The sequence below is a fragment of the Cucurbita moschata genome, unplaced genomic scaffold (assembly GCF_002738365.1).
Source record: "Cucurbita moschata cultivar Rifu unplaced genomic scaffold, Cmos_1.0 Cmo_Scf00061, whole genome shotgun sequence".
In the NCBI taxonomy this organism is placed as follows: domain Eukaryota; kingdom Viridiplantae; phylum Streptophyta; class Magnoliopsida; order Cucurbitales; family Cucurbitaceae; genus Cucurbita; species Cucurbita moschata.
In genome coordinates, this window is record NW_019268577.1 from 821,600 (window position 1) to 847,935 (window position 26,336).

A 26,336-nucleotide genomic window follows, 5' to 3' on the forward strand; every position below is an offset into this window, starting at 1 on the left:
GATGACTGGGTTGGTTGTCCCGATACTTGTCATTCTACATCCTGCTATTCTATTTATCTTGGTAACAATCTCGTTTTTTGTAGTGTCAAAAAGCAACCTACTGTCTCACGCTCTAGCTGTGAATCTGAGTATCGTGCTCCTACTACGACTACTGCTGAACTTCTTTGGGTTACGCATCTTTTGCATTACCTCAAGGTCCCTATTTCATAGCAGTCCTTACTCTTATGTGACAACAAAAGTGCTATTTTTTTTTAGCTCTAATCATGTTTCTCACAAGCAGGTGAAATATGTTGAACTAGATTAGCATTTCTTTCGGGAACTTGTAATCGCTGGCAAACTTTGCACACAATATGTACCTTCTCATCTCCAAGTTGCTGACATCTTCACAAAAAGTGTTGCTCGACGTCTCTTTGAATTTTTTAGATCCACGCTTCACGTTTGTTCAAATCTGACACTCAGCTTGCAGGGGTATTAAGAATATTTAGCCTTGAATTATGGTTTACCATATGTATCATATTTAACCGTTTATTATAGGGAAATATCTATATATTTGTCTTCCATTACGACTTATTATAGACAAATGTCTTGTATCAATTTATTATTATTTCCATATCATTTCTAATTTACCATAGTTCTTCTCTATACTATAAATGATTATAAATAGAGAATTTTCACAAGCATAGGTGTAACGCCCCTAATTTTCTCTAACCTAATTATCGGCGTTACCTTGCACTCGTGTGACAAAAGTACGAAAATTTATGTAAGACAACCTCAATAGTGATGACATGTTCATTATTATAAGTAGTTCATATCTAGGGAAAACAATATCGACAACCTAACTAAGAAATAAATCAACAGGTAACTAGGAGGAATAATTGCAATTTAACTATCATTCGAAAGAGTCCAAATAAGACGCCTACAACACTACAAGCCCTCTCTAAGACTTCCATGGCCTTCGCAGCGCTCACCGTCAGCCGTACATAGGGGCCTTGCCCTTACCTGAAAATATGGGTAGCACGTGGCTTGAGTATTATATAAAATACCCAGTAAGTCGCCCCACTGTTGGGGTTAAGCATACAACATACATTCATAACACATGCCGGTCGCATACAACACACATACATAAGCACAAGTACTAAATGAAAGAAAACGTGAGGGGAACCTATCTTCCATTCCTTTCCATGGCCTTAGGCCCTTGCTTTGTCCAGGCAGGGTGGATGCATGGTAGCTCCCCACGCATGGCCCACGTACGTAATCGTGGGCTCACCAGGCGAGTTCGCATGCGAACTCCCTAGGCCTGGCTTGGTCGGGTACGTATGACATACAATATCGAACGCCACGGAAAAGGAGGGCCTGCATGATATCATAGCGAGCATAATATCGAACGTACGCGTCCGTACCATCATTAACATAACGGAGAAGTAACCCCGTGTACTTAACACATAGCGTGCATGAGGCCCCTAAGGTTTACCTCCATGGCATTATACATACAACGTTCCATCCCCTCACCGCATTACATAGCATAACTGGGTTAAACATCGAGTAAGCATATCATAGCACACTAGTCATCACATTCATGGCATGCAGAGTTCCCATTACAATCGTGACCTGTCAATCAAGCTCATGCATACAGGGTAGCAAGTCATGGCACGAACATCACATACATAAACATGGCATACGTAGCATTTCGCGGCAAGAAACACATAACCTAGAATACATCAACAACACACATGGTGCATGCAAGGGCCATAGGGCACACCATCATACATACATAACTAACACCAACAGTAAGGTTACTTACCTCTTGGCCTTGGCCAAAGTACTCGCGATAAGCTAACGTCCACGTCTAACTACCTCCTCAGATGCCTAAAATAAGGGCGGGAACGGCTCCAGAAGGGTCGAAAACCTAGGAATCGGTATATTATTTGTATACCAAGCCATTAAGCTGAGCCGTCAAGCCACACCGCAGAGCCGAAACACTGAGCCGACAAGCCGAGAAGGTCCCTGGTGGCGCACAACTCCTGGATGCAGGCTGGTATCGCTGGTCTTGGGTTGGAATGGATATGCGCCCCAAAGTTAGTGTCTGACGCGGACTGCAAGGCACGGGCTGCAACAGTGGGCCACATGTTGGCTGATCGAGCTCGCGGGTACCCGTAGAACCCGACCTTAATCGTAGAGCTCACGGGTACCCGATGAACCCTAATCACAGAGTTCGACTGCCGTTGCCGATGAGACCACCGCCTTCTGTTTGTCCTTGGCAGTGTGTCTGTCCCGCTAGTTATGAAGTGCCCTGGCGTCGGTTTGCTCCTACCTAAGGACTCACAGAAGTCTGAAGTCTCGCGACGTTTTTGATTCCTCACCTAAACCTTTCGACTCCTCCCTCACAGGTATGACAATGACTCAAAAGGAAAAGACGGTTACTAAGGTACCTAGGGTTTAATATGGGGACTTAAGGAATTAATACGCCCTTGTTGGCAAGGCATGCCTCACCGAAAATCTCGCGATTTTCGATGAGATTTAAGGCGTTTTTTTTCCTTCCTTTTTGAAACCCTTATTGTTACAATAGGTACGGTGGACTTAACAAATATTCTCATGGGTCACCAAAAAAATGTCTACCTACTAACCAATTTGAATTTTTCAATTTTTAAAAAATTCAACGAACCAAAACTTGAAAGAATCTAGGATAGATCAATTCGTTGATTCCACTGTCGGATATTCCAACTGGGCCAATTGCATAATTATGATTTGAGATAGCAAATGAGACAACAAATGAATGGAAATTCTCCACTTAATGGCTGCCGCTTAACGCTTTGGCGCTTTAAATCTTGAACCCAATCTAACTTCTATAATTTAGTTTGGGTAGTCGAATATTTTCGAGTCATTTGAACATATTCAAGTTTCCACCCACTAGAACCTAAATCATTGACCATGGATTGCAAAAGATTTGATCATGGATAGCAAAAGATTTGAATTTTGAAGTACCACGTACACATGTTGTTGGGAAAGAGAGAGAGAGAGAGAGAGAATGGAGGGAAGAGGAGAGAGAAGCAAATGCATGTGATGGTTTGCTGTAATGAAAACGGCGATGTTGATTTAATGCTCTCTCAACATCGCACTGCATCGCATTGTGATCATCGAAATCTCTCCAAACAATAAAACCTCTAAACCCCAAATTCCCAAATTCCCCTTTCTCGCCTCCCCCGCCACGCTCCCTTCTCTTGGATCTCATCGCCCCTTCTTCCTTTTTTATTTCTTTCTGAATCCGCCCCCTCTTTTCCCCCTCATTCGCTTTCCTTCAGATCGCACTCCCATTTCCTACACCCACTTCCCCACTTTCCAACTCAGACCCTCTTTGTACCTTCTTCTGGGTTGCTCTCCAATGGCGTCCTTCACGGTCCCATGCCCCAAGCCTTCCACTCTACCCGCTTTCCGTTCCGGCTCTCACAACAACTGGCATCGCACCCACATTAAGCAGAATCTTTCTCTTCATCGCCGCCCATTTTGCCTGAAGGATTCATTTTCGTTTGGGTCTTCTTTTGTCCACCCACCATTTTCTGGGATTCAGGTCTGTAACTCTGTTCATTGCATTTTCTTGGAATGGATTCTTGCTGTTTCAATCTCTTAACTCTGAATGTGCTCCATGATTAACGTAATTTAGAAAGATCTTTTGCAAATTCTCTCCGAATGGAAATGCTTTTTTTATTAAACCATGTGGGGGGGCGAGTGTAGGAAAGTAATTGATGGAATTTGGGACATCTTAATGTTTCAGTTTCAGGACTTAGAAGACAGAACTTATCTTGTTTTGGAATTTGGTGACGAGTTTCTAATTCTTTTTTCGTAGTCTTGATTCATAGTTGTTTTTCGTTTGTAGCACTTTGTTGTTCAATTAGAATCATAACCCAGAGAAAGAAAGAAAGAAAGAAAGAAAGAAAGAAAGAAAGAAAGAAAGAAAGAAAGATTATGGTTTAAGAAAAAGAGCATACAGAATCTTTGCTTCAGAAGCGATGTTCTGTATTAGAAGGATGATCTTATGTTCATGCAACTGGAAGGCCTTTTTGTAGCTTCCTAGACCCACTTTCATGTTTTCAATGAAATTGTTTGTTAGCTGGGGATCTCATTTGTCCTTGTTTGGAGTTTATGTTAGTGAAAAGAAACTCGAAATCCCAGGAGCTAATCCAAAATCACCTACTAGCTTTTATGACTCCTACAACTCCACTAACCTAAGCTGCTGCTTTGGAAAATTTGTACCTACCAGTTGATTTTAGAAGTAAGGTCAATATAGTAAACATTTTGAAGCTAAATGATGATGGAGAAATATCGATGCCTTTGTCACGATCATCATAAACTGTTCACAGATGTGTTTCTTGCTAATTCGTATAATGAGAAGAATTCGATCTTAATGGAGTCTGTAAAGAGTGAGATGGTCACAGTCGTGGTCGTAACTACATTTTGAGTTTGGTATGTACTTTTGTGTTTTCAGGAGCCAAACAAGAAGAAATCTGATGGTGCAATGGTGCATGCACTTAAGGAGGTTAGTTGGTGGCATGAGCTTTTTAATCGTCTATTTTTAGATACATCCATAGGTTTCTTTGTAGCTGTATGCACTTTTTGTTATCTTTATCACAGATGGTGGTTGGAGAAGTTTCAAATTCTGCACCAGCGCTTGTCTCTAGAGGAAAAGATGAGTCTGCGGCAGAGGCAGTTTCTGATCAAAATTCTCTTCCAGACGAGTCGACGATATCAGCCTTCATGAGCCAAGTTTCAGATCTCATCAAGTGCGTACTGTCTGCCATATTTGTGAAAAGGGAATTTAGTTTTGTTTGTTCAATCTTTACTTTTAAATCTTTTTATATGCAGACTTGTTGATTCAAGAGACATCATGGAACTGCAGCTGAAACAACAGGATTGCGAAATTGTAATAAGAAAAAAAGAAGCTTTACAGCCAAGTCCATACCTGGCATTGCCACCACCTCCTCAAGCATATAGCATGGTTGCACCGACACCGACACCGACACCGACCCCGGCACCTGCACCTACAGCTGCTTCTGCTCCTGCAAAACCTCTCCCGGCACTGAAAGCGGGTGGTTCTCATCCACCTTTGAAATGCCCGATGGCTGGAACGTTTTACCGAAGCCCTGCCCCGGGAGAACCTCCATTTGTGAAGGTAAGTTGAGAAGGACTCAAACTTTGAACTCCTCCATATATATATATATTTGATTCATGTGTGGGTTTTGTAGGTGGGAGATAAAGTGCAGAAAGGGCAAATCATATGTATAATTGAAGCCATGAAGTTAATGAATGAGATTGAGGCTGATAGATCTGGAACCATAGCTGAAATATTGGCTGAAGACGGAAAACCAGTCAGCGTAGACACGGTACCACTCTCTCATATTCTTCCATTTATTTTCTTTTCCCTAAAAAACTTTCATCTAAATTCTTAACTCCTCTTCCTCGTTTTTGTGCAGCCTCTTCTTGTGATCGTACCTTGATTGATAGCCTCCAACAATGCCACCTTTCAAGCTCTTCTTTTTCTTTTTCTTAGGTTCAAATTTGTTATAGATTTGTACGCACTTTTGGAAGATGTGTCAACTTTTTTTTTGTTTTTTTTTTTAATGAATAATGAGGATGTTTTTACATGACGATATTCAAACTCTTCCACAATTTTTCTATTGGCTGTTTCCAGATTGATTACCTAAACCCTTTTTTTCTTTCCTAACGTCTCTCGCCTAAACCTAAGCATGTTACAATTTACTTATACACCTATCATCGTCGCCGCCGCCTACTATACCTACCTTTCCTGCCACTGATTTCCGTCCTTTCGTTGGGGTAGGACGCTTCCTTTTAATATTTGCTGTGTAAGTGGAGTAATCAAATGCATCATCCCTAAGAGTGCTCTTGAAATCCTGTGGGGTTTATAATCAGATGACAGAGGGAGAATAAATGATACAATGGAAAACCAAACGCACCTGGTATCTTTGCATAAACTCTTGATAAGATGTTGGCAGAGTTGTGCATGTTTCGCTGATGTCTGAAGGAACATTTTGCTTGGACAGGAACTCTCCAGGTTTTGGTGGTTCATTTGGATTGAAAGACTAATTTCCAGAAAAGAACATGAGCCAGTTGAATGGTTCTGTCTACTTTGTGAATAAATACCAATTAACAAGCATATTATGTACCTGGCATCGTGCATCGTTTAGGCTGTACACGATCTTTAGATGTCTCTTTAGCTTCAAAAGAAGTTGCAGTGCGATAGCTGCCAGGCTCAAACATACATGCCTCTAATGGTTCAAAATCAACTTTTGAGTGGACATAGTTATATGATCAAACTAAGTGTTTGAAATTACCTGAATTTTCTGAAGATCATCTTTTGAGATACTATACAGATCCACCGAGCAAATGTTATGGAGTTTTCCTCCAATGTAGTATTATTATTATTACCCAATTCATGATGAGCGACCGACTCTGGAGGGATTTGCTGATTCAAATCCGTCGACATAAAATCACAAAAAGGACGAGTATGGTCGAGCTCCAATGACCTGTTCATATCCGATAAAATTATATTGTCAGAAAATAGAGCAGGTTGCGGAGGCTGAATCATTCCATTTTCGTAAGGTACCTGAAAGGAGATCCATTAGTAGTTATATTGCATAGGTTTAAGGGTGACAACTCAATAAGTTGAGCATAGGGGACATTACTTCTCATTCATATTCATCAATAAGTGGTGAGCCAGCTTTGCGTTTGCTCCATGGGGGTCTGTTTCAAGTGCGATAAGATAAGGAACACACCCAATCAGACGATCAAGGGGTTTTCGACCCCTTTTATAGGCAAAATTTGAAAGTCGAAGCAAGAGAAAATTGCTTGCCCTCTAGCAAAAATTTGTTTAGATACGAGATTCTTTGCATCCTTTTTCTAAAACAAATTTGGATGCTCTGAAATTGGTTTTGATAACAAAGTTTTTGTTAATTAAATCACTTTGAAATTTTTGTACACAGAGTACTATCAAAAGTATTTCTTTCTTCACTGTTGAGTAATTTTTTTAAATAGAATTCCATATTCTCGAATGAAAACGGATAATGGATTTTTTCTTGAAGTTCGAGGATTTCTCCCTCATTGGATTGTTCTGAGTCGGTTAGAGCTAGTCGTAGTAGTTGATTTTTCAGCTCTTGATCGATATCCAACTCATTGATCTTTCCTATGATCGGACAATTATTGGCATAGTGTCCTTCATCCCGACATTTAAAGCAAGTTTACTTTCTCTTGCTTCTTTGGGATCTTGTAGGGTATACCTTTTCTTTGAATACATTGGCTTTTGAGATTGCACGAGTTTACTCCGATACTTTTCTCTAGGCCTGTATGATCTATATGATTTTGGATACGTTTTGACTTCTTTCTTCTGGAGGTCGAGGGAGCTTCTATCCCCTTGTATCCATATTGATCGCAAAATCTTCCAAGCTCTTTTCTGTTTGATATCGAAGAATTGAGCTTGTTTTGAATCTTTGACTTATTACAAAGTCTGAGTCCTTTTTTTTTATGATGAAAGATGCTATGGATCCGTATGACAAAGTTTTCCATGAAATTGTTCCATTATACTTTGTCTTAAGACCGTCTTTGATCCTTCTTGAGAAGTATTTTGGTAGTCCATTGACAAAATTCTCCTTCCAGAACTCCAACGAACTGTCCGTTCTAATGAGAACTTTGCTGAAATACATGTCTTTGTACCACCTAAAATCGCCTAAGGTTGGGCACTTTAGGTTCATGAGTATTTCGGCAGATCTCTCCTGGTATTTCAGGGGGTCACCTATGAAGAATTCTATGAGGGTATAGACGAGGGTGTTGATAGCATCCTCTACCCTTTCATGTTGTACCTCGGTCCTGGTTGATGGACCTTATTCTTTAATGATTTGAGTCGTTAGCCTAATAACATAGTGGTTTAATATCTGTTGACGAGTTGATTCGTCAAGATATTTGTCCCACCAGTTTTTGAGTTGCCCAGTAAATCCGGTTACTTGAACTTGAGCTATTTGATGGTTAGATTTATGGCCCTGTAATTTATACGTGCTTGTGGGCATCAGCATCTCATTGACAACATTCATTATCAGATAGTTGGACAATCTATCGATATTCCATTCATAGATTGTTAGACCATCGAGGGCTTGAGTTTGTAGCGTCTTTTCTTTGAATTGAATATTCGGGAAAGACGGTTGAGGATACCAGTTGTTCTGATTACTGATATTATTTTGACTTCTAGAGATCCTTTCAATTCGATTGTATAGAGGTTCTTCTATCTCATTTACAATCACATCTTCGAACTCTTGGATCTCGTCGTAATTGTTAACGACATTGACAGATGAATCTTGAGGTGTTATTCCAGGATTTAGAATCCTATCCAACTTTTCTTCTATCTTGGCCATTGCAGCCTCTTCTTTTGAAACCCTCCTTGTAAATATGTCGAGATTTGTCGGTCTGAGTATTGGGATTGACTCATCGATCTTTGGTACAGAGCTGCTTGTGCTTTCTTGCTGAGTACCAGATTTCTTCGAGATTTTTCCCTCGATACTCTCAAGTTGAGTAGCAATCGTGGATAAAATCTTATTTGAATAATTGTTTTGATGCTGGATATTCTTGATATCCTTTAGAGTTGGATTACCCTTTTCTAGTCCTTCCGAAATATTTTTGAAAGGATTGGCTTTGACCTTTTCTCCATAGTAGTTATCAAATTCAACTTCTTCCAGAGGATGTTTTGAATATACCTCGCCTCTTGGGGTAGTCTTCTAGCTCTTCTGAGTTAAGGTGCATATCTGCAAAATATTTTCTTCAAACAATTCAAAAAATAGTATATTTTCTTCTATAGCTTTCATTTCCGTATGAGAATACCACTGCGCCCTTAATTCATTTAGCTTACTTCTTTGTAGGTTTGAAAGAAGACATTTCTTTTTGAAGAGTTGATAGCTGACATAAAATCTACTTTTAGAAATTCCTTGTCTATCTGGAAATCAACTCTGATGACATTTAGCTGACTTCCATAGACAGATTGAGTATCCATATGAGTATGGGTTGGAGATCTTGAGCCATCGTTATAGTGGATTGATGCCCTTCTTTGATTATAACTAACCTCTTTTACCTTTAAGGGGTCATACATTGATCTTGAAACTCCTGAAGTGCTTGGTCTAGAATTCAGGAATTCTTTTACTTTCGAATGTGACGAAGGTTCTTCGCTAAATTTTATTTCAACGCTCCCGTCGTCATGTTCGATGATGTGGACTAGGTTTTGAGATTCTTTTCTTTTTTTGGAAGATTTGCATTTTCTATTTCCCAGAGAGTATTTCTGGTTATTTAATCCAAAAGAGAATTTTTGGAACAGTCACTGAAGACTTTCCAATATTTGCCTCTATGAGCATGGTTGATCCCTTTGGCGAGAATCTTAATGCTCTTGGAGAAATATTTGTATTCATGAGCTTATAATAAACCTTGAATATGACGACTGAAGAATGAGTTTCAGCCTTGATGTTCAAATTTTTTTACTCTAAGTCCAGCATAAGAGCTGATAATATGTGTGGGTCGTTGAGCGACAAAGCAAAATTTGGATAACAATTGAAATAGATTGGTCCATTCTCTGAGTTAGATTGAACCATTCCTAGTAAAGAATTTGAGAAGTCTTCATGTCTCTTATCTCGTAGGGAGATATAGACTAGGATATCTAATCCAAGTCTGAATAATGGTTTTACGGCGACTTGAACAAGACCGACATGAAGATAGTTAAACTCTTCACGATGTTGGGTGGAAGAGATTTTGAAAAAAGATTCAGAAATTCCCTATTGCTATGAATTGGGATATTTTGGAGTGTAAGAGATTTTGAAAAAAGATTGAGAGATTATGAATTGAGATATTTTTACTGATAATTTGATGCATGATCTTTTAAGTAGAATTGAAGGTTGAAATTTGGTAGATAGTTTTAGAATCTACCTTTGGAATAGTCCAATTTTGAAGTTGATCTTCGATTCTTGCAATCTGATATTCTTGATTGACAATATTTGAGATAGTGAGATTTTCTCGTCTTCTATGTTAATTTGAACTCTCTTCTTCCGTAGACATTTGAAATGATTTGATTTTCTGAGTTTTCTAACAAATTGGTTCATAAGATGAAGATATGGGCGACAAGAGATAAATAGAATAGAATAATTCTTTTCTGAATTTCTCAATTGATTTTCAAGAGAGAGCTATCGGCCGATCAATGCCCTTTTTACATTGATGAAGTCTTTTTTATAGACTTCGGATTTGAAGGTAGATTTGAAAAACATAAACCAAGAGATAAGATCAAATCCAGAAGGATAGGACACTTGCGTGTTTTCTAAAAGTAGGACAATACATAAAGCAGACTAATAATTTAGAAAGACTAGTCATTTACAAAGTAAAAAACTGATAATTCACATGCGAGACTTCGATGTGTGGATGTGTGGCTGACAAATTGTCAATTCTTGTTTTGTCTCTAATAAAGATATCAAGTTGGTGATAAAATCTTCTTCGGAATCTTTCGTATGACTAAGCACCCAAGCTTGCCCACGAACTTACTGCGCTTCCCGCGTCTTACCACCTGGAACACAAGGACTATTTGCTCAGCTATCACATACTCAGAATTCCTCCGAACTTTCTCTTATCATCTCTCTGCTTTCAGCACTATCATACTTAAAAGATTAAGTAACTCCTCTTCCTTTACAAAATTGAGACTCTGATATCATCTGAACGCTTAATAACTAGAGCTCTAAAATTGACATGAACTCTATCATCCTAGCTTAATTTACATGGAAAAATACTTAATTTACAAGTAGTCGACAAAATGGGCTCATATCCACGTAAAAGTAATACATTGAAAAGTAAGAAAAAAATACTAGCATGACACCCTATAAAGAAAAGAAATACTAGCATGACAACCTATAAAGTTTATAAAGAAAAAGAAATACCAGCATGATAACCTATACATGAAAGAAAAAGGAAATAATCATCAAATAAATTGATGAAAAAGGAAATAAAGAAAAAGAGAAATAATTGAAAGACAAATTTGAAAAAGGAAAGATAAGTTAAAGGTGAAGGAATATATCAGAAAACATATCCATTCTTCTTCTCCTACAAAAGAAGAAGAGGTTGAACTGCCTCATGTGGCGTGAAGAAGCTTTTGAAAATTAACTTCTGAAGTTGTTGGGAAACTCTGTAGTTTTTTTATAAATATTAAAAGTGGTCATTCTTAAATAACCAGATCTTCACTACTTTTACATCTGAGTGGGTATAAGTGTATTTATCCCACAATTTGATTTTGATTATTTTGAACACCTGTTTTACTCGATCTTCAGTTTCTTTTATTTGGAAATTTCAAGTTAGAATCCAAATTTTTTTGATAATATACCTAAACTTATAGCCAATGGAAATAGAGTTTTGAAGATATATTCAACTTATTTAGTGGTCAGCTTAAACCTATGAATTTCTAAAGGCGTTTCGTGGGGACTGAAATAGTAACACCGCCAAATCCGAAAATCAGAACGACCGAACCGAAATGCAGCCAACCGAAGTGAAGAATTACAAAAGTCGAATTACCAGAATTGAGTTCCAAAAACCAAAAAATATACATATATATATAAAAAAAAAAAAAAAAAAAACTCACAAGTAAGACACGTCAGTAGCACGAAGCAGATCAGCGATGTTGTTAGACTGAGCGAGATGATGAGTCCCTGAAGTAGCATAGCTGCCGTCCGGTTCATCGAAGAGGCGGAGCAGGGGGTAGGAGGCGCCAAAGAAGACCGGAAGCGATGGCAAAGGCAAGCAGGGAGCAACCTCGGAGTGTAAAGAATTAGACAAGCCGATGCCACGGTGAGCGGAGGCAGAGGAAGAAGCAGAAGCGGAGGGGAACAAAGTCATTGAAAAGAGAGGGATCCGCAGAGAAAGAGCATGAAGAGTAGAGAGGTTGAAGGAAGAGAAATGGAGATGGAATTCTGAAGCGGAAGCTGAGCTTAGAGAGGGGAAATGGAGATGAAGACCAGCCCTAACGACAGAGGAAGAGAGAGAAGCAGATGGCGGGGAAAATTGGAATTTTTTTTTCTTTCTTTTTTTATATTTTGGACACCATGGCCGACATTTCATTTTCTTATTTTATACTTAACGGTGACGGAACATCGTAGACTAGTTTACAAGATCTATAACCTAGAGCTTTGATACCAGCTCTAACGACCCAAATTTTTTTACTTAATTTAAGGTCACCACTGTATACCTATCATAAACATTGAATGCAGAAATACTTCATTGAAACTTCATAAAACATCACCTTCATCTTAAAACACAGTCATGGACATACGTGTTTTGAAAACACCTTTAAAACAACACAACAAAAACTAAGTAAAATAAATAAACGTTTAAATTAAAAACATTCTATTCTAGCCTAAGTCTAAAAAAATAAATACGACTATCTTATGCATGTGTCATGGTCTCGAGTTGCGATGTTGTCGTCAGCCGTATAGGTGGGGTTAAATGCAATGATGGGACCTATCATAACAGTCTGTTTTCCTATGGTACTATCTAACGGGCAGCTTGGATGTGTACTTTATACTCTACACACAGCTCACACGTGCGAGTGTGAACCCACCAGTCAGTTCGCACACCGCTGGCCCCTTTCCTTGTCAGGCAAGCATGCTCTAGTAGCTCATTATGCAAGAAACCTGTTAGAAGTAGTAGCCATCACGACAACATTATGTCAAACATGATGGTCGTTCTCCTGCCTAGTAGTGTACGCATCCGTACCATCGTGAAGGAATATAGGTATCCCCCAATGCATGAGCACACAATAATGCATGAGGTTTAAATATGTTCCCATTTTTATTATTGTTTAATACACCGCACTAGTGTTCTGTACATATCATATCGTTTTTTCATAACAATCCTCATATCGTTTATCATATCTTTCATGCATACGCCGGAATTGTATTTCATGCTAGTTCATTGTTTTGCATGTCAATCATATCATATCATTCAGATTACATAAATATGTCATATTATAACATTTCATGCTTTCAGACATAACAATTTTCATTATATACATATCATACTATAACATATCGTAGTACAATATATCATATCATGAACATGACAATTTATCACAGATCTCGTACCATAGCATATTTCATATCATATTACAATATGTATGTATGTATATATATATATATATATATATCCGTCATTCACATGTCGTATCATAATCCTATCATTTCATAAATACTTGGTAGTCATATTGTTTCCTAAACTTGTCATAGCCTTATCATCCTTATACATCTCATGGTCGTATCATTTCATGAACATACCTTAGTCATATCGTTTCCATATGCATATCCTAGCCATATCAATTCCTAAACTTGTCATAGTCTTATAATCCTTATACATCTCAGAGTCATATCATTTCATGAACATACCTTAATCATATCGTATTCTAACATATCCTGTTTCATGATCGTATCATAGTCTTACCATTACAAAAATGTATTCAACCATATCGTTTTATGAACGTATCCTAGTCATACCATTACAAGAATGCATCCTAACCATATCGTTTCATGAATGTATCCTAGTCATACTATTACAGGAACGTATCCTAACCATATCATTCTATCAATCTATCATAGTCATATCATTTTCTATACATAACCTAACCATATCGTTATGTCAACCATGTCTTAATCATATCGTTACATTACATTTATTGCATCCCTCTCGTATCCTACCTCACATATATCATTGAACACAACATAACATAAGAGTTATCATACCATTCACATATCATAACACATACATAATATATCATAATTATATCTATTCATAAACAATTCACTCATATTAAATTTAAAACCAGATGGCATGTGTTAGCATCAAATATAACCATGCCGATAATAATGTCACTTACCTGATTATCTTAGGCTGGTGTCACCAATTTATCCTTAACGAAAGTTCGATTTTTATTTTTTTGTATCCAAATCAACCTATGTGGACCCATGACATCAATTTCAAGTTCAATTCTCTATATTTTACAATGGTTCATCGGTTAGACTTCATGCGAGCATTAGAAACTTTATCTTGAAATATTATATATATATAAATATAATTAAAGATTTCATTATCTATTATTATTATTATTTTTATAGAAGATATTGGAGTGATATTTCAAAAGTCAATTCTTTCCATAGTAATTCTTATTCTTAGAAATTAAGTTGTTTGACGTACATGGTTCTTGAATCACATATCCAAATTAAAAAAATAGTTAAATCATCTCCAAATGTTCCATCTTCCCTATTTCAACCCATAACTAAAAATCTAAGTAACTACAACAATATAAAAGAAAGAAAAAAAAAAGAAAAGAAAAGAATACCAATGAATTTTTAGATCTCTTCTTTTCTGTTAAATCTGCTTGAACTAAATGACAATTTCCTTTTTCTCTCTATTTGCAAATCTTTTCTTTTCTGTTTGTATATGCAATTTTTTTTATGTATTTTTCTCTCTCTCTAGAACCATCATTCTGACTTAAGGATGAGTTACTTTTATTTATTTATTTATTACTGTCGTTACATTACCTACGTAACACAAGGAAAATCTTTTGAATTCAATAAATAGCTCAAGATATTTAGAAGCTTGGGATCCAAAACGAAACTTAAGACCATTGAGCAATTAATTCAACATGAGGTTTGGCGTCAAAATATTCATAAAACAATTCATAGGAAAAGAAGACGAAAAAGTTACTCATCTTAATCCTCTTAAGTTAAACGAAGGCTCAATTTTAAGAAAAAATGGACGGTAGATGGGAGTTCGATCCTTCTCTCCCATCTGTACTCGAATATGACTTTCTTCAATTGGGCACGCTCCAAACTTGTTAGTGTTCGTGGTCTTCTATGGAAATGTTCTTTGAAGGTTTAGAAATCGAATGGGATTGGTCTGTCTCGACAAATTTGCTTGTAGGCTCGAATTCGAGTTTCAAGCTTCAACCCCTTCTATTTAATGGCGGACAAGATTGGGAATTGATATTTGAGGCTCCTTCAACATCCGATTCCTTTATCAAACTTGTGGGTAATCTTATTTAGAAGGTGTAGACCGAACAAGTTCGAAGGAAAATGGTTGATCATGACTCTTGAATTCGGAAGAAATTCGACACTAGAAAACCCAAAATATCAAAGACTATAACTTGTGACAGGAGACACGACTTAGCTCGATTCTTATTCCAAATGAAAGCCTATACTTCAAACTTTATAGATAAAGCTTAAACCGACATTAACACCTCCAGAATCGTCGTGAATTAAGATATTCTAGAAAGAAGAAAAAATGGAAGAGTAGTTTATTTTATTATTTTTTATATTTTAATTATTAAAAAAATAGGAAATCTTAATATTTATTAGGGATCTACACCATATTCTAAAATATTAATATTGGGTTCCCCATTTAGGAAAGCCAATGGAGAGAATTATTTAGTATCATTCAAAATATCAAGAGTATGAAATTCCTTAATTCAAAATGCAAAAGAGAAAAAAAAAACCAAATGCTTTCTCAATTGCATTTTTGGGCTTCATTACAGCATGGGATCCTTCTCTCCCTTCCCGTTTTTGGCTTACCAACATTCATCATATACCAATTCAGATATATAATTTGGTTTTCCATTTCTAAATCCATTTTGTACCCTATAAATTCACCACTTCCACTTCATGTTCTTGCACCATTATTTTCTCTAACACAAGAGAAAAACAAAAACCAATGGCTACTTCCTTCAACTTTGTGTTCCTTTGGTTGAATTTTGCAGCCTTTTTGGCGGACCCCATAGCGTGTAGGCTCCTTGATCCCATTGGTATCCAAAAGAGCAACGGTGCATGGCGCAATGCTCATGCCACCTTCTACGGTGACATGGGGGGTGGCGAAACTATGCGTAAGTGTTAACTGCACTTTCAAAATACTATCTTCTCATTATCTTTTAATATTTATACGATGTTAAGATCAACGTTATTTCTTACTTGCAACAGAGGGAGCTTGCGGGTATGGAAACCTACACGAACAAGGGTACGGGCTAGAGACGGCGGCGATAAGCACAGCACTTTTCAACAACGGTTTAACCTGTGGAGCATGCTTCGAGTTAAAGTGTCGGCCCGGAGGACACTATACGTGCCTACCAAACTCGGGCACAATCAAAATAACCGCCACAAACTTCTGCCCACCAAACTACACGAAAACAGTAGACATTTGGTGCAATCCACCCCAAGAGCACTTCGACCTTTCTCTCTACATGTTTACTAAAATCGCCCCTTATCGTGCTGGTGTCATCAATGTTCGCTACCGTAGGGTGCTTTGCCAGAAACAAGGTGGCGTCCGGTTCCAATTAAATGGGAACCCATATTGGCTAATCGTCCTACCCTTTAATGTTGGAGGCGCTGGTGATGTTGTTGGTGTTAACATTAAAGGCTCTTCTACTGGGTGGCTTAAGATGTCAAAGAACTGGGGCCAAAATTGGGAGACTGGTACCGTTTTTGTGGGCCAGAGCCTGTCCTTTCAAGTCACTACCAGTGATTCGAGGACCCTTCAATTCGATAACGTCGTGCCCAGCTCTTGGCAGTTCGGCCAAACCTTTGAAGGCAAGCGGAATTTCTAAATCACATAATTAAAGCAGATTTAGGTTTCGTTAGTGTGACTTAAATAAAGCAGCTTAGTAGTACCCCATGTTGCTACCTTAGTTTAAGTTACAAATGAGTGTACTGAAAAAAAGTCACCAATTTGTCAACTAACTTTTAATAAACACTTTCCCTTTTTTTATAATAACTAAGTTCCCATTTCATCTCGATATAACTTAAAATTCAATTCCCCGATAAGAGTTAACTCCAACCATACTAATAATTATTCCAATTATACTTTTTTTATCTTAGATTCTAATAAGTGATTGATATTAAAAATTTGAAACTATATATAACATTTTTGCGAACTATTATAAAGACCAGAATAGAATATGAAAATATAGCTTAACAGGACTATGAAATCACCCTTTTTTTCTTTCAAGTTATAATATGTTAAGGCGACAATTTTTTTAACTCTAAAATATAATATTTATGGTTTTAATAATTATAATAAAGTTATTTAATCATTTATAATTACTATGTTTAACATATTTTTTATTCATAATTTCACGTATTTGCTTATGTTAAAATTACTTGTAATCTAAAAAGATGTAAAAAAATGCAAGTCAACAAATAAAATTGTCCCGATATACACAAGTATGCTAGTTATATTAATTTTTTTTAAGACCCATCTAAATTTTTGGGTTGGTTGGGTTAGTGACTTAAACAATGCACGTAGGTTGTTGAGTTATTTTTTTAATTATTAAAAAAATTATATTTGTCCCCGTACTTATTACATTAATATCTACAATTTTATTAAATTCAAATATCATACATTTACAAGTTACACAACATCATTAACATCCGTAATAAACGTTATTGTAAATATTCTTAATATTTTTAAAAATAGGGTAGGAGTAAGTTGGGTTGAATTGTAACCCTATTTTTTTATTGGTCGAGTTGACCTGACTAAAAAATGTGAACTTACGGATCAAACTAATTTTTTTAATTTTTCAAAAATTTAACTCAATTATATATATATATTAACTCAATCTAACCTTTTATCTTTGGATCCTTTTGTTCCATACGGAATAAAAATAAAAATAAAAATAAAGTTAAAAATGAAGGAAAACAATAAATTAAATAAGAACAATTATTAATAGAATTAAATAATTAGTTGTGATTAGCCACGTCATTGAATGGACGATACTTAAGGTGCATTTCCATTTTGTGGCGAGGCATGAGATCTTCCTTCCCTTTTTCTTCGTGATTTGCCAACCTTGAATACACTAATAAGGAAAATCAATTTAATTTCCCATTTTTAATTCCATTTCCTCTATAAAAATACTACATTAAGTTCAACCACAGTAAATTTTCGTAATAGTAATAGTTATTTATTCATCGGCCTAAATCGAATTAACATTAAAAAAAAATTACCATGTTTTGGGTGGCTACTTTTTTTTTCACCTCGTTACTTATGGGTCATGTGCAAACCCTACATTAGTTCTTATTAATGACCTAAAGACGAATAGTACATGATATAATACTTGAGTCATTTTCTATGGCATACGTGATATTAAAATCATGCAAGAAAATGATGTACTCTTATAAATATCGTAATTGTTGTTGCGTGATCAATGAAAAATGTGAATTCCATTATCCACCACAATTTTTTTTATGAACAATTGATGTCGGGAATTTGAAGACTTTTGGATTTTGACCAAAGTGTAACAAAATGTTTGGATAAAGTTGTAACGATCCTAAATTTTCTACTTAATCTAAGGTTGCTACTGTATATATATTATGAATATTGAATATGGAATTACCTCATTTAAACTTTCATAGAACATAATTTTCATCTTAAAACATAGTCATGAACTTACGTGTTTATAAACATCTTTAAAACAACGTAACAAATGACTAAATAAAATAAATAAACGAATAATTAAAAACATCCTATTCTTGTTTACGTCTAAGAAAAATAAATATGATTACTTTATACATGTGTCATAGTCTTGAGTTGCGATGCCGTCGTCAGTCGTGTAAGAATGTCTTGCCTTTACCTGAATTAGAAGTAGCATGTGGCTTGAATATTTAAAGAATTATTTAGCAAGTGGTCACATGAGTGGGGTGAAATGCAAACACATACAATTTCATGAATGAGACCTATCATAACAGTCTATTTTCATATGACGTAATGGGAAATTGGGATGTGTACATAATTTTCTACACATGATCCACATGTGCAAGTGTGGACCCACCAGTCGGTTCGTGCACCTCTTGGGTTCCCTTTCTGGTCGGACGAGCATTCACCGGGAGCTGTTGATTTGGACATCCGTATGGAATAGCGACCGTCATGGTAGCATTGTGATAAACATAATAAAGGTTTCTCTATCTAGTAGTGTGCGCGTCCGTACTATCGTGAAGGAATATGGGTATCCCTCCAATGCATGAACACATAATAATGCATGAGGTCCCAACATTTTTCCATTTTCATTATTATTTAATACAACCCTGCTTAGCGTATTCCTTCATATCATATCATTTCTCACATCACTTCTCATATCATTTATCATACCATTTATCATATCTTTCATGCATACATCGGGGTTGTATTTCATGCTAATTCATCGTTTTGCATGTCAATCATATCATATCATTCAGATTACATAAACATGTCATATCATAACATTCTAGGCTTCCAGACATAACAAATTTCAACATATACATATCATATCATAACACATCGTATCACAATATATCATATCGTAACATGTCAACTTATCACATATCTCGTATCATAACATATTTCATATCATATCACAACATATATATGTTCGATATTCACATGCCATATCATAATCTCATCGTAAACACTTCGTAGTCATATCATTTTCGTATGCATATCCTAGCCGTATCGTTTCCTAAACTTGTTATAGTCTTAACGTTCTTATACATCTCATAGTCGTATCTTGTCATTCGCATAACATATCACATCACATTATAATGCACATCAATTCGTTCCAATGCAGCATACGTTCACATTGCATACATTTACGTATTAAATCGTAATAGTTTAAACATACAATTTATGACACGTGCGAAACAACGGGCACGTACCAACAAACAACATTCAATTACTATAACCTACAATGGTAGGGCCACTTGGTAGGCCTTATCCGACGTACTCCCTATAATTTATAACGTAAGCTCCTAGCTCCTCGTACGCGTCCTATGCTATCGTCAGTGATTGGTTCCTATTGGATTGTTCAACACCTTTTTGTTAGTATTTCACAAAAATAATCATAATTCAACTTGAAATTGTGAAATACGGCCTTAAAATAACCTAATTTACCTTAAATGAGGTCAAAATTAGGTTCAGGAAGGTCAGAACGGTGTTGAACAAGTCAAAATTTGGTTCTCAAGCTGAGTAGCCGCCGTCGAAATTGAGAAGCCATTGGAGCCGGGGATGTTTTATGTCAAACGTTGACACGTGGCGCCACCAGGAGAAACCGCATGTGCAAGTTGAAGTTGGGTCGAGGCACAGGTCGTCAGGTAGGTCGGGGTTCGATCACGGGTTCTGGGTTGGACCCTATCGTTGGGCTGCAGGGATTCTGATTGCAGGTCATGGATCTGGGTCACGGGTCGGGCTTCGTCTTCCCTACCCGGTTTCCTGCATTTTTCACCGGTGTTTCCCTCTCTCTTTGGTAATATCATTTTTTACATCGGTTTCGTTCCTTTTCCTTTTGGTTTTGTATCTCCTCTCTTCTTTCTTCCCCGTTATGGCGTTGGTTTGGTTCGTAGAGGTCTGAATCCTCAGATTTGAAAAGGTACCCAAAGGTCGAATGTAGATTCTTCTTTTTCAAGGGTGTAGGTTGAGTATGGATCGTCGAAATTCATCCTCGGTCAGAAACGATGGATTCAATGTTGGTTTTCGTTGGGTTTCTCTTCGCTGGAGTTTCGTAGATCTTTTCGCTTCTCTCTCCCCTTTCTCTTTGTTTTTTTTTTCTCTTTTGCAGGTGGTCAGTGTGTGTTCGAGGCGGCTGACGATTTGGGGCGTGTTGTGGTGATCTGAGGGGGGTGCTGTGGTCGTGGGTCGTTGAGAACGAAAACTCCTACGTTCGCCAGAGTTTTCGGGTCTCGCTAGTGACCATGAAAAACGCATCTGAAACATTGTTTTTCCTAATTCGTTATATTATCTACCCCTAAAAAGAACTTTTGTCCTCGAAAGTCTCAAACTCCTGGATTAATTTGGGGTATTTTTTCTTTATTCCCTCTTCTCATTCCCGCGTAGCTTCTTCGGTTTGATGGTTTTACCATAATATTTGACGAAATCTGTCCCTATTACATAAGGCTTTCATTTCCCGAGCTAGAATCCTATTTGGTTTCTCTTGGTAACTTAAGTTTTCCTCAATCTTGAGGGGCCTGTAGTCTATTACGTGCGTAGGGTCTGTAACATACTTTCTCAACGTGGACACATGGAATACGTCGTGTACGCTCGAGAGTGAAGGTGGTAAAGCTAACTTATATGCCATTGAGCCCATTCGTTCTAGGATTTCGAAAGGTCCAATAAAGCGGCGACTTAGCTTACCCTTACGTCCGAATCTTAGGATGCCCTTCATGGGAGTACTTATAGGAATACCAAGTCGCCCTCTTCGAACTCCAAGTTCCTACGGCATAGCTCTTTAGCCTACTTTGCATGGTGCGCATCATTGCTCTAATTTTCTGTATTGCCTCATTTGTAACTCGAACTAACTCCGGTCCTATTAGTTCTCGTTCTCTTACTTCGTCCTAGCACAATAGAGATCTACTCTGTTTTGCATACAACGCTTCAAGCGGTGTCATCCCAATTGTGGCTTGGAAACTGTTGTTGTACGAGAACTCCAAATGTAGTTTGGTGTCCCAACTTCCTGTGAAGTCCATAACACATGCTTGCAACATGTCTTCTAGGATTTGGTTCAACCATTCTGTTTGGCCATCAGTGGGTGAAAGGCAGTGCTAAAGTCGAAGTAGGTACCCAACACTTATTGAGTCCGCGCCAAAAGGTTGATGTAAAACGTGGGTCTCGGGACGACACTATTGATACTGGGACTCCATGCAACCTCATGACTTCTTTCACATACAGTAGAGCTCAATTGTCTACTATAGATGTTGCCTTACTCAATTGTCTAAATTGAACCTTTTAGCTTTACTGTGAGCCAGCAAGTGACCTTATGGATCAAAGATTATAAGCTCCAATGATACAAAACTAATTAATTAAAATCTTTAATTAATCAATTTTCATTCATTAACTATAGGTCACTCCACTATAGACCTAGAGTTGCACTCTTATGCACTGTAGGACAAGTTATGTCCATTGATATAATCATTACAAGCAAGTTGATCCTTCACGAGTTATTCATAATTACGGTTGGGTCAAAAGTCCGTTTTACCCCTGTAATTACATCTTTCACCTTAAGTGCCACTGATTCTCTAATGAGTAATTTGTTTATGATCCAATCATAAACCAAGTCCCTCTCGGGCCAATGAGAATGTGGATCCCATTGTTCAAGTCTTGAAATGAGTACTTAAAGAACAACTCATCTACTTTCCTTCTTTGGAAAGAAGTGAATTCCATCTCATGATATTATGTTATCATCTCCCTATTTGGTCAAGTCCAAAAAATGGTAGACATATTGAATCGGCTAAAAGAGTCATTCTCACCCATGTAAATTAAAGGACAAGCCCTCACAGGCAGGAGTTCTTAACTCACTCAGGATTAAGATCGAGTCGCATATGATCATCACGTGAAATATTAATCTTCTCAATTAACGAATTTATAAAGAGAGATTAAATATTTCTTGGCCTAGTCTTATACATTAATAACCTTGGATTTCATACAATGGATAACAATTAAATTACAAATAAAATAATAAAATTATTATTAAAAACTAAATAATTAATTACAAGGCTTTAGGACATGAATCCCAACATTAATGTTCTGGATAAGCCTACTATGAAGTCCATAGCAATATTCTCCCACTTCCACTCTGATATACTTAGAGGTCGTAGTAGTCTAGTCATTTTTTGCCTAGAAGCTTTTACTTGTTGGCATACTAGACATTTACTCACATCTCCATGATATCCTTTTACATACTTCACCACCAGAAGTGGTTTTTCAGGTCTTGGTTCATCTTCGTTCCTCCTGGGTGTATCGAGAAGAGTGAATTGTGTGCCTCGGTTATTTTGTTCTTTATTTCACTCACAGTTGGGACAAATAAACGTTCTTGGCATAACAGTCCATCATCTGATGACTTAGAAAAAATGTTCACTGGGCCTGCTATTAATTGGTTGTGAAGTTTATTTAGGCTAGTATCCTCTCGTTGTGAGCCTATAGTCCTCTGTCTGAGTGTGGGTGCACTGTAAGCTAGGGTATTTGAGCTATAACCTCTTCGGTTACTACCGCTATGTCAGCTCGTTTGAAATTCACTCGCACTCGTGGCTCTCTTGTGATGAGCGCCGACGAGTGTACCGTTTTTCGACTTAGTGCGTCTGCGACTATGTTTGCTTTTCCTGGTGATGGTGTTAATATAACATATGCAGAAGCAATTTGGATCTTAGGCACTCTAAGTACATCAATTATAGTAAATTAGTTAGTATGCTCAAAAGCATTAAAACTCAATGAGTTTGAATACTAACCTTTTGTCGCTCAAGTTTCTTCCGAACTGGTTTCGAACCACCACTAGTGTCTTCTCCACTATTCTCCGGCCTTAGAGCGCGATTGTGGAATTCGGTGAGTGACTAAACTTGGGAGGGATTTAGTATATATGAAGAGAGAGTTTGTGAGAGGTTTTTCTCAAGGTTTTTCCCCAAGAAGACCTTCCATGTACCATGATCACTCTATTTATAGTCATGTTTGCATGGTCATGCAAATTTGAGATCACTAAATTTTGACACCAAAAATTCCACTCAAATGTTTGGGATTAATGGCAAGCATGCAAGTCTGAGTTCACCAAATTTTGACACTCAAAATTCCACCCAAATGTTTGGGTTATGTGGAAAGCATGCAAGTTTGAGTTTACCAAATTTTGACACTCAAAATTCCACTAAAATTTGTGGGGTTTATTTGGCAAGCATGCAAGTTTGGTTAAACAAAATTTTGACATCTCAAAATTCCACTAACTCAAACATGAATTTTTCCGTTAAATGAAGTCAACATTTTAACTTTCTTCCTTTTGATTCAACAACTAATTTGAATAATTAATTTTAAATTAAAGTAATATTAAATGATTAATTAAACTATTTAATTAATATTTAATATTAATTCAAATGACAATCACAATCAATTACAACACATATTTGATTAAGATATTAAATCTCAGAATTTTCTCTTTTTGTTTAATTCGTAAATAAAACAAAAATGCGGTTAAATATATCGTATATATGTAGTGCATATTCCCTAATTTGAATTTGAACACTTCGAACTCACTCGTCACACTGTTCTATGGTTTAGTCCGATATGAGCTAGCAGAGGGACCTAATGGACCTATATATCATGGGCTCCAACGATCTAAAATTAACCGGTTAAACTCATTAACCTTGTTAACCAACATTCGTTAACTACTAGGACACTCCACTATAGCCTAGTAGTTGCACTCCCCTCACTATAGATATATTTCTATCCATTTGATATAACTATGATTAGTAAGTCGATCCTTCACAAGTTGTTTGTAATTAGAGCTGGGTCAATTTACCGTTTTACCCCTGAAGTTACTTCTTGTTCCTTATGTCTCACTGATCCACGAATGAACAATTGGTTTGTGGTCCAACCAGTAAACCGAATCCCTCTTAGGGCAATGAGAGGGTGGGGCCCCTTATTCAAGACTTGGAGTCAGTGCTTAAGGGAACTACCTCTCTTCTAACCCTAAAAGTGGGTACGAGTGAATTCCATCTTGCACCCCACGTCCCCAGCCATTCACCCAGTCTTACCCCTAAAATGGGAGGCCTATTGAGTCGGCGAACTAGAACCACTCTCACCCATGCAAATCTAAGGATAATTCCAAATAAACAGGAGTTCGTGGTTAGCTCAGGATTAAAATCGAGTTACCTAGGTTATCGAATGAAAAGAAAATCAGTCTCAACAGTAAACGACATTATAAAGTGAGAGTGATTTTCTTCATGGTCCGATCTTATGCAATACTCATTGCATAGGACACCCCCACTCACATGTCTCCACATGTACAATTTAGTAATCACATTGTTTATGTCATATACAAAAGTGGGTCGCATCCATAGTGTCCTCAAGATAAGGTACTCAGTCTTATCCCCATACTATAGATCTTGTTGACTATATACTTGAACTTGATCCACTCTTATGTCTCTACATATAGTTCAAGTAATCATACTATAGTCAGAGTGTTCTTAGTTTATTGGATTTAGATTAATAATTGTACAGTTCACTTTATTCAATAACAATCTTTACGGAATAAACAACAATAATAACTTTATTGAAAATAAAATATATTTTTTGTTTACAAACTATGAGTTTTAGGACATAAAACCCAACACCTGAGTGGTACTGGATATCTATGTCCTAGTCTTTTACCAGTTCTAGTCACCTTCATTGTCTCATGTTCAGTTCTTTTTGTGTGAAGAAGTATTTTAAACTTTTATAGTTCATGTAAATTCGGGTCTTTTTCCCATAAAGGTAGTGTCGCCAAATTTTTAATGCAAAAACCACCGCTGCTAATTCTAGGTCATGTGTAGGATATTTTTTCTCGTAGTGTTTTAATTGACATGATGTGTACGCAACTGATGGTGTTAATATAACACATGCAGAAGCAATTTGGATCTTAGGCACTTTTAGAACATCAATTATAGTAAAAAAAAAAATTAGCATGTTCATAAGTATTAAAACTTAATGAGTTTAGATACTAACCTTTCCTAGTTCAAACTCATTTTTCCTCACGAACCGGTTTCGAACCACCACTAGTGTCTTCTCCACTATTCTCCAGCCTTAGAACGGGATTGTGGAATCCGGTGAGTGACTAAACTTGGGAGGGATTTTGTATATGTGAAGAGAGTGTTTGTGAGAGGTTTTTCTCAAAGTTTTTCACCAAGAAGAAGAAGACTTTCCATGTACCATGATCACTCTATTTAAAAAGCCATGTTTGCTTGTTCATGCAAATTTGAGATCACCAAGTTTTGACACTTAAAATTCCACTCAAATGTTTAGAATTATGTGGCAAGCATGCATGCTTGAGTTAACCAAATTTTGACACTCAAAATTCCATTCAAACTTGTGGGGTTTATTGGGCAAACATGCAAGTTTGGTTAAACCAAATTTTGACACCTCAAAATTCCACTAACATGGATTTTTCCATTAAATGAAGTCAACATTTTGACTTTATTCATTTTAATTCAACAATTAATTTGAATAATGAATTTCAAAGTAAAGTAACATTAAATGATTAATTAAACTATTTAATTAATATTTAATATTAATTCAAATGCCAATCTCAATCAATTCCGACACATAATTGATTAAGATATTTAAATAGATTTAAATATTTCATATTCTCTCTTTTTGTTTAATTCGTAAATAAAACAAAAGTGCGGTTAAATATATCGTATATATGTAACGCATATTTCCTAATTTGAATTCGAACACTTCGAACTCACTCGTCACACTGTTCTATGGTTTAGTCCGATATGAGCTAGCAGAGGGACCTAATGGACCTATAT

General features: G+C 36.8%; 3 protein-coding genes and 1 long non-coding RNA gene across 4 annotated transcripts; 2 read left to right on the forward strand and 2 right to left on the reverse strand.

Annotated features, from left to right (window-relative positions):
- The first annotated feature begins 3,098 nt into the window (after window positions 1-3,098).
- On the forward strand, window positions 3,099-5,644 carry LOC111437006 (biotin carboxyl carrier protein of acetyl-CoA carboxylase 2, chloroplastic-like). Its single transcript, XM_023074834.1, has 6 exons — window positions 3,099-3,565; window positions 4,481-4,531; window positions 4,627-4,775; window positions 4,858-5,164; window positions 5,238-5,375; window positions 5,466-5,644. Exons 1-6 carry the CDS (start codon window positions 3,380-3,382, stop codon window positions 5,487-5,489), a joined length of 855 nt encoding a protein of 284 aa, XP_022930602.1. The 5' UTR covers window positions 3,099-3,379; the 3' UTR covers window positions 5,490-5,644.
- On the reverse strand, window positions 5,524-6,581 carry LOC111437009. Its single transcript, XR_002709372.1, has 4 exons — window positions 6,345-6,581; window positions 6,177-6,253; window positions 5,967-6,092; window positions 5,524-5,903 (listed from the first exon to the last, which is right to left on the reverse strand). It is a non-coding gene; the product is annotated as an uncharacterized LOC111437009 (long non-coding RNA).
- Window positions 6,582-10,399: 3,818 nt separating this feature from the next.
- On the reverse strand, window positions 10,400-12,056 carry LOC111436998 (sister chromatid cohesion protein SCC2-like). Its single transcript, XM_023074827.1, has 2 exons — window positions 11,654-12,056; window positions 10,400-10,591 (listed from the first exon to the last, which is right to left on the reverse strand). The coding sequence occupies exons 1-2, from the start codon at window positions 11,905-11,907 to the stop codon at window positions 10,585-10,587; spliced, it is 261 nt and encodes an 86-aa protein (XP_022930595.1). The 5' UTR covers window positions 11,908-12,056; the 3' UTR covers window positions 10,400-10,584.
- A 2,859-nt stretch (window positions 12,057-14,915) lies between these two features.
- On the forward strand, window positions 14,916-16,699 carry LOC111436984 (expansin-A25-like). The gene is made up of 3 exons (XM_023074809.1): window positions 14,916-15,090; window positions 15,815-15,937; window positions 16,032-16,699. Exons 1-3 carry the CDS (start codon window positions 14,916-14,918, stop codon window positions 16,652-16,654), a joined length of 921 nt encoding a protein of 306 aa, XP_022930577.1. The 3' UTR covers window positions 16,655-16,699.
- Window positions 16,700-26,336: the final 9,637 nt, after the last annotated feature.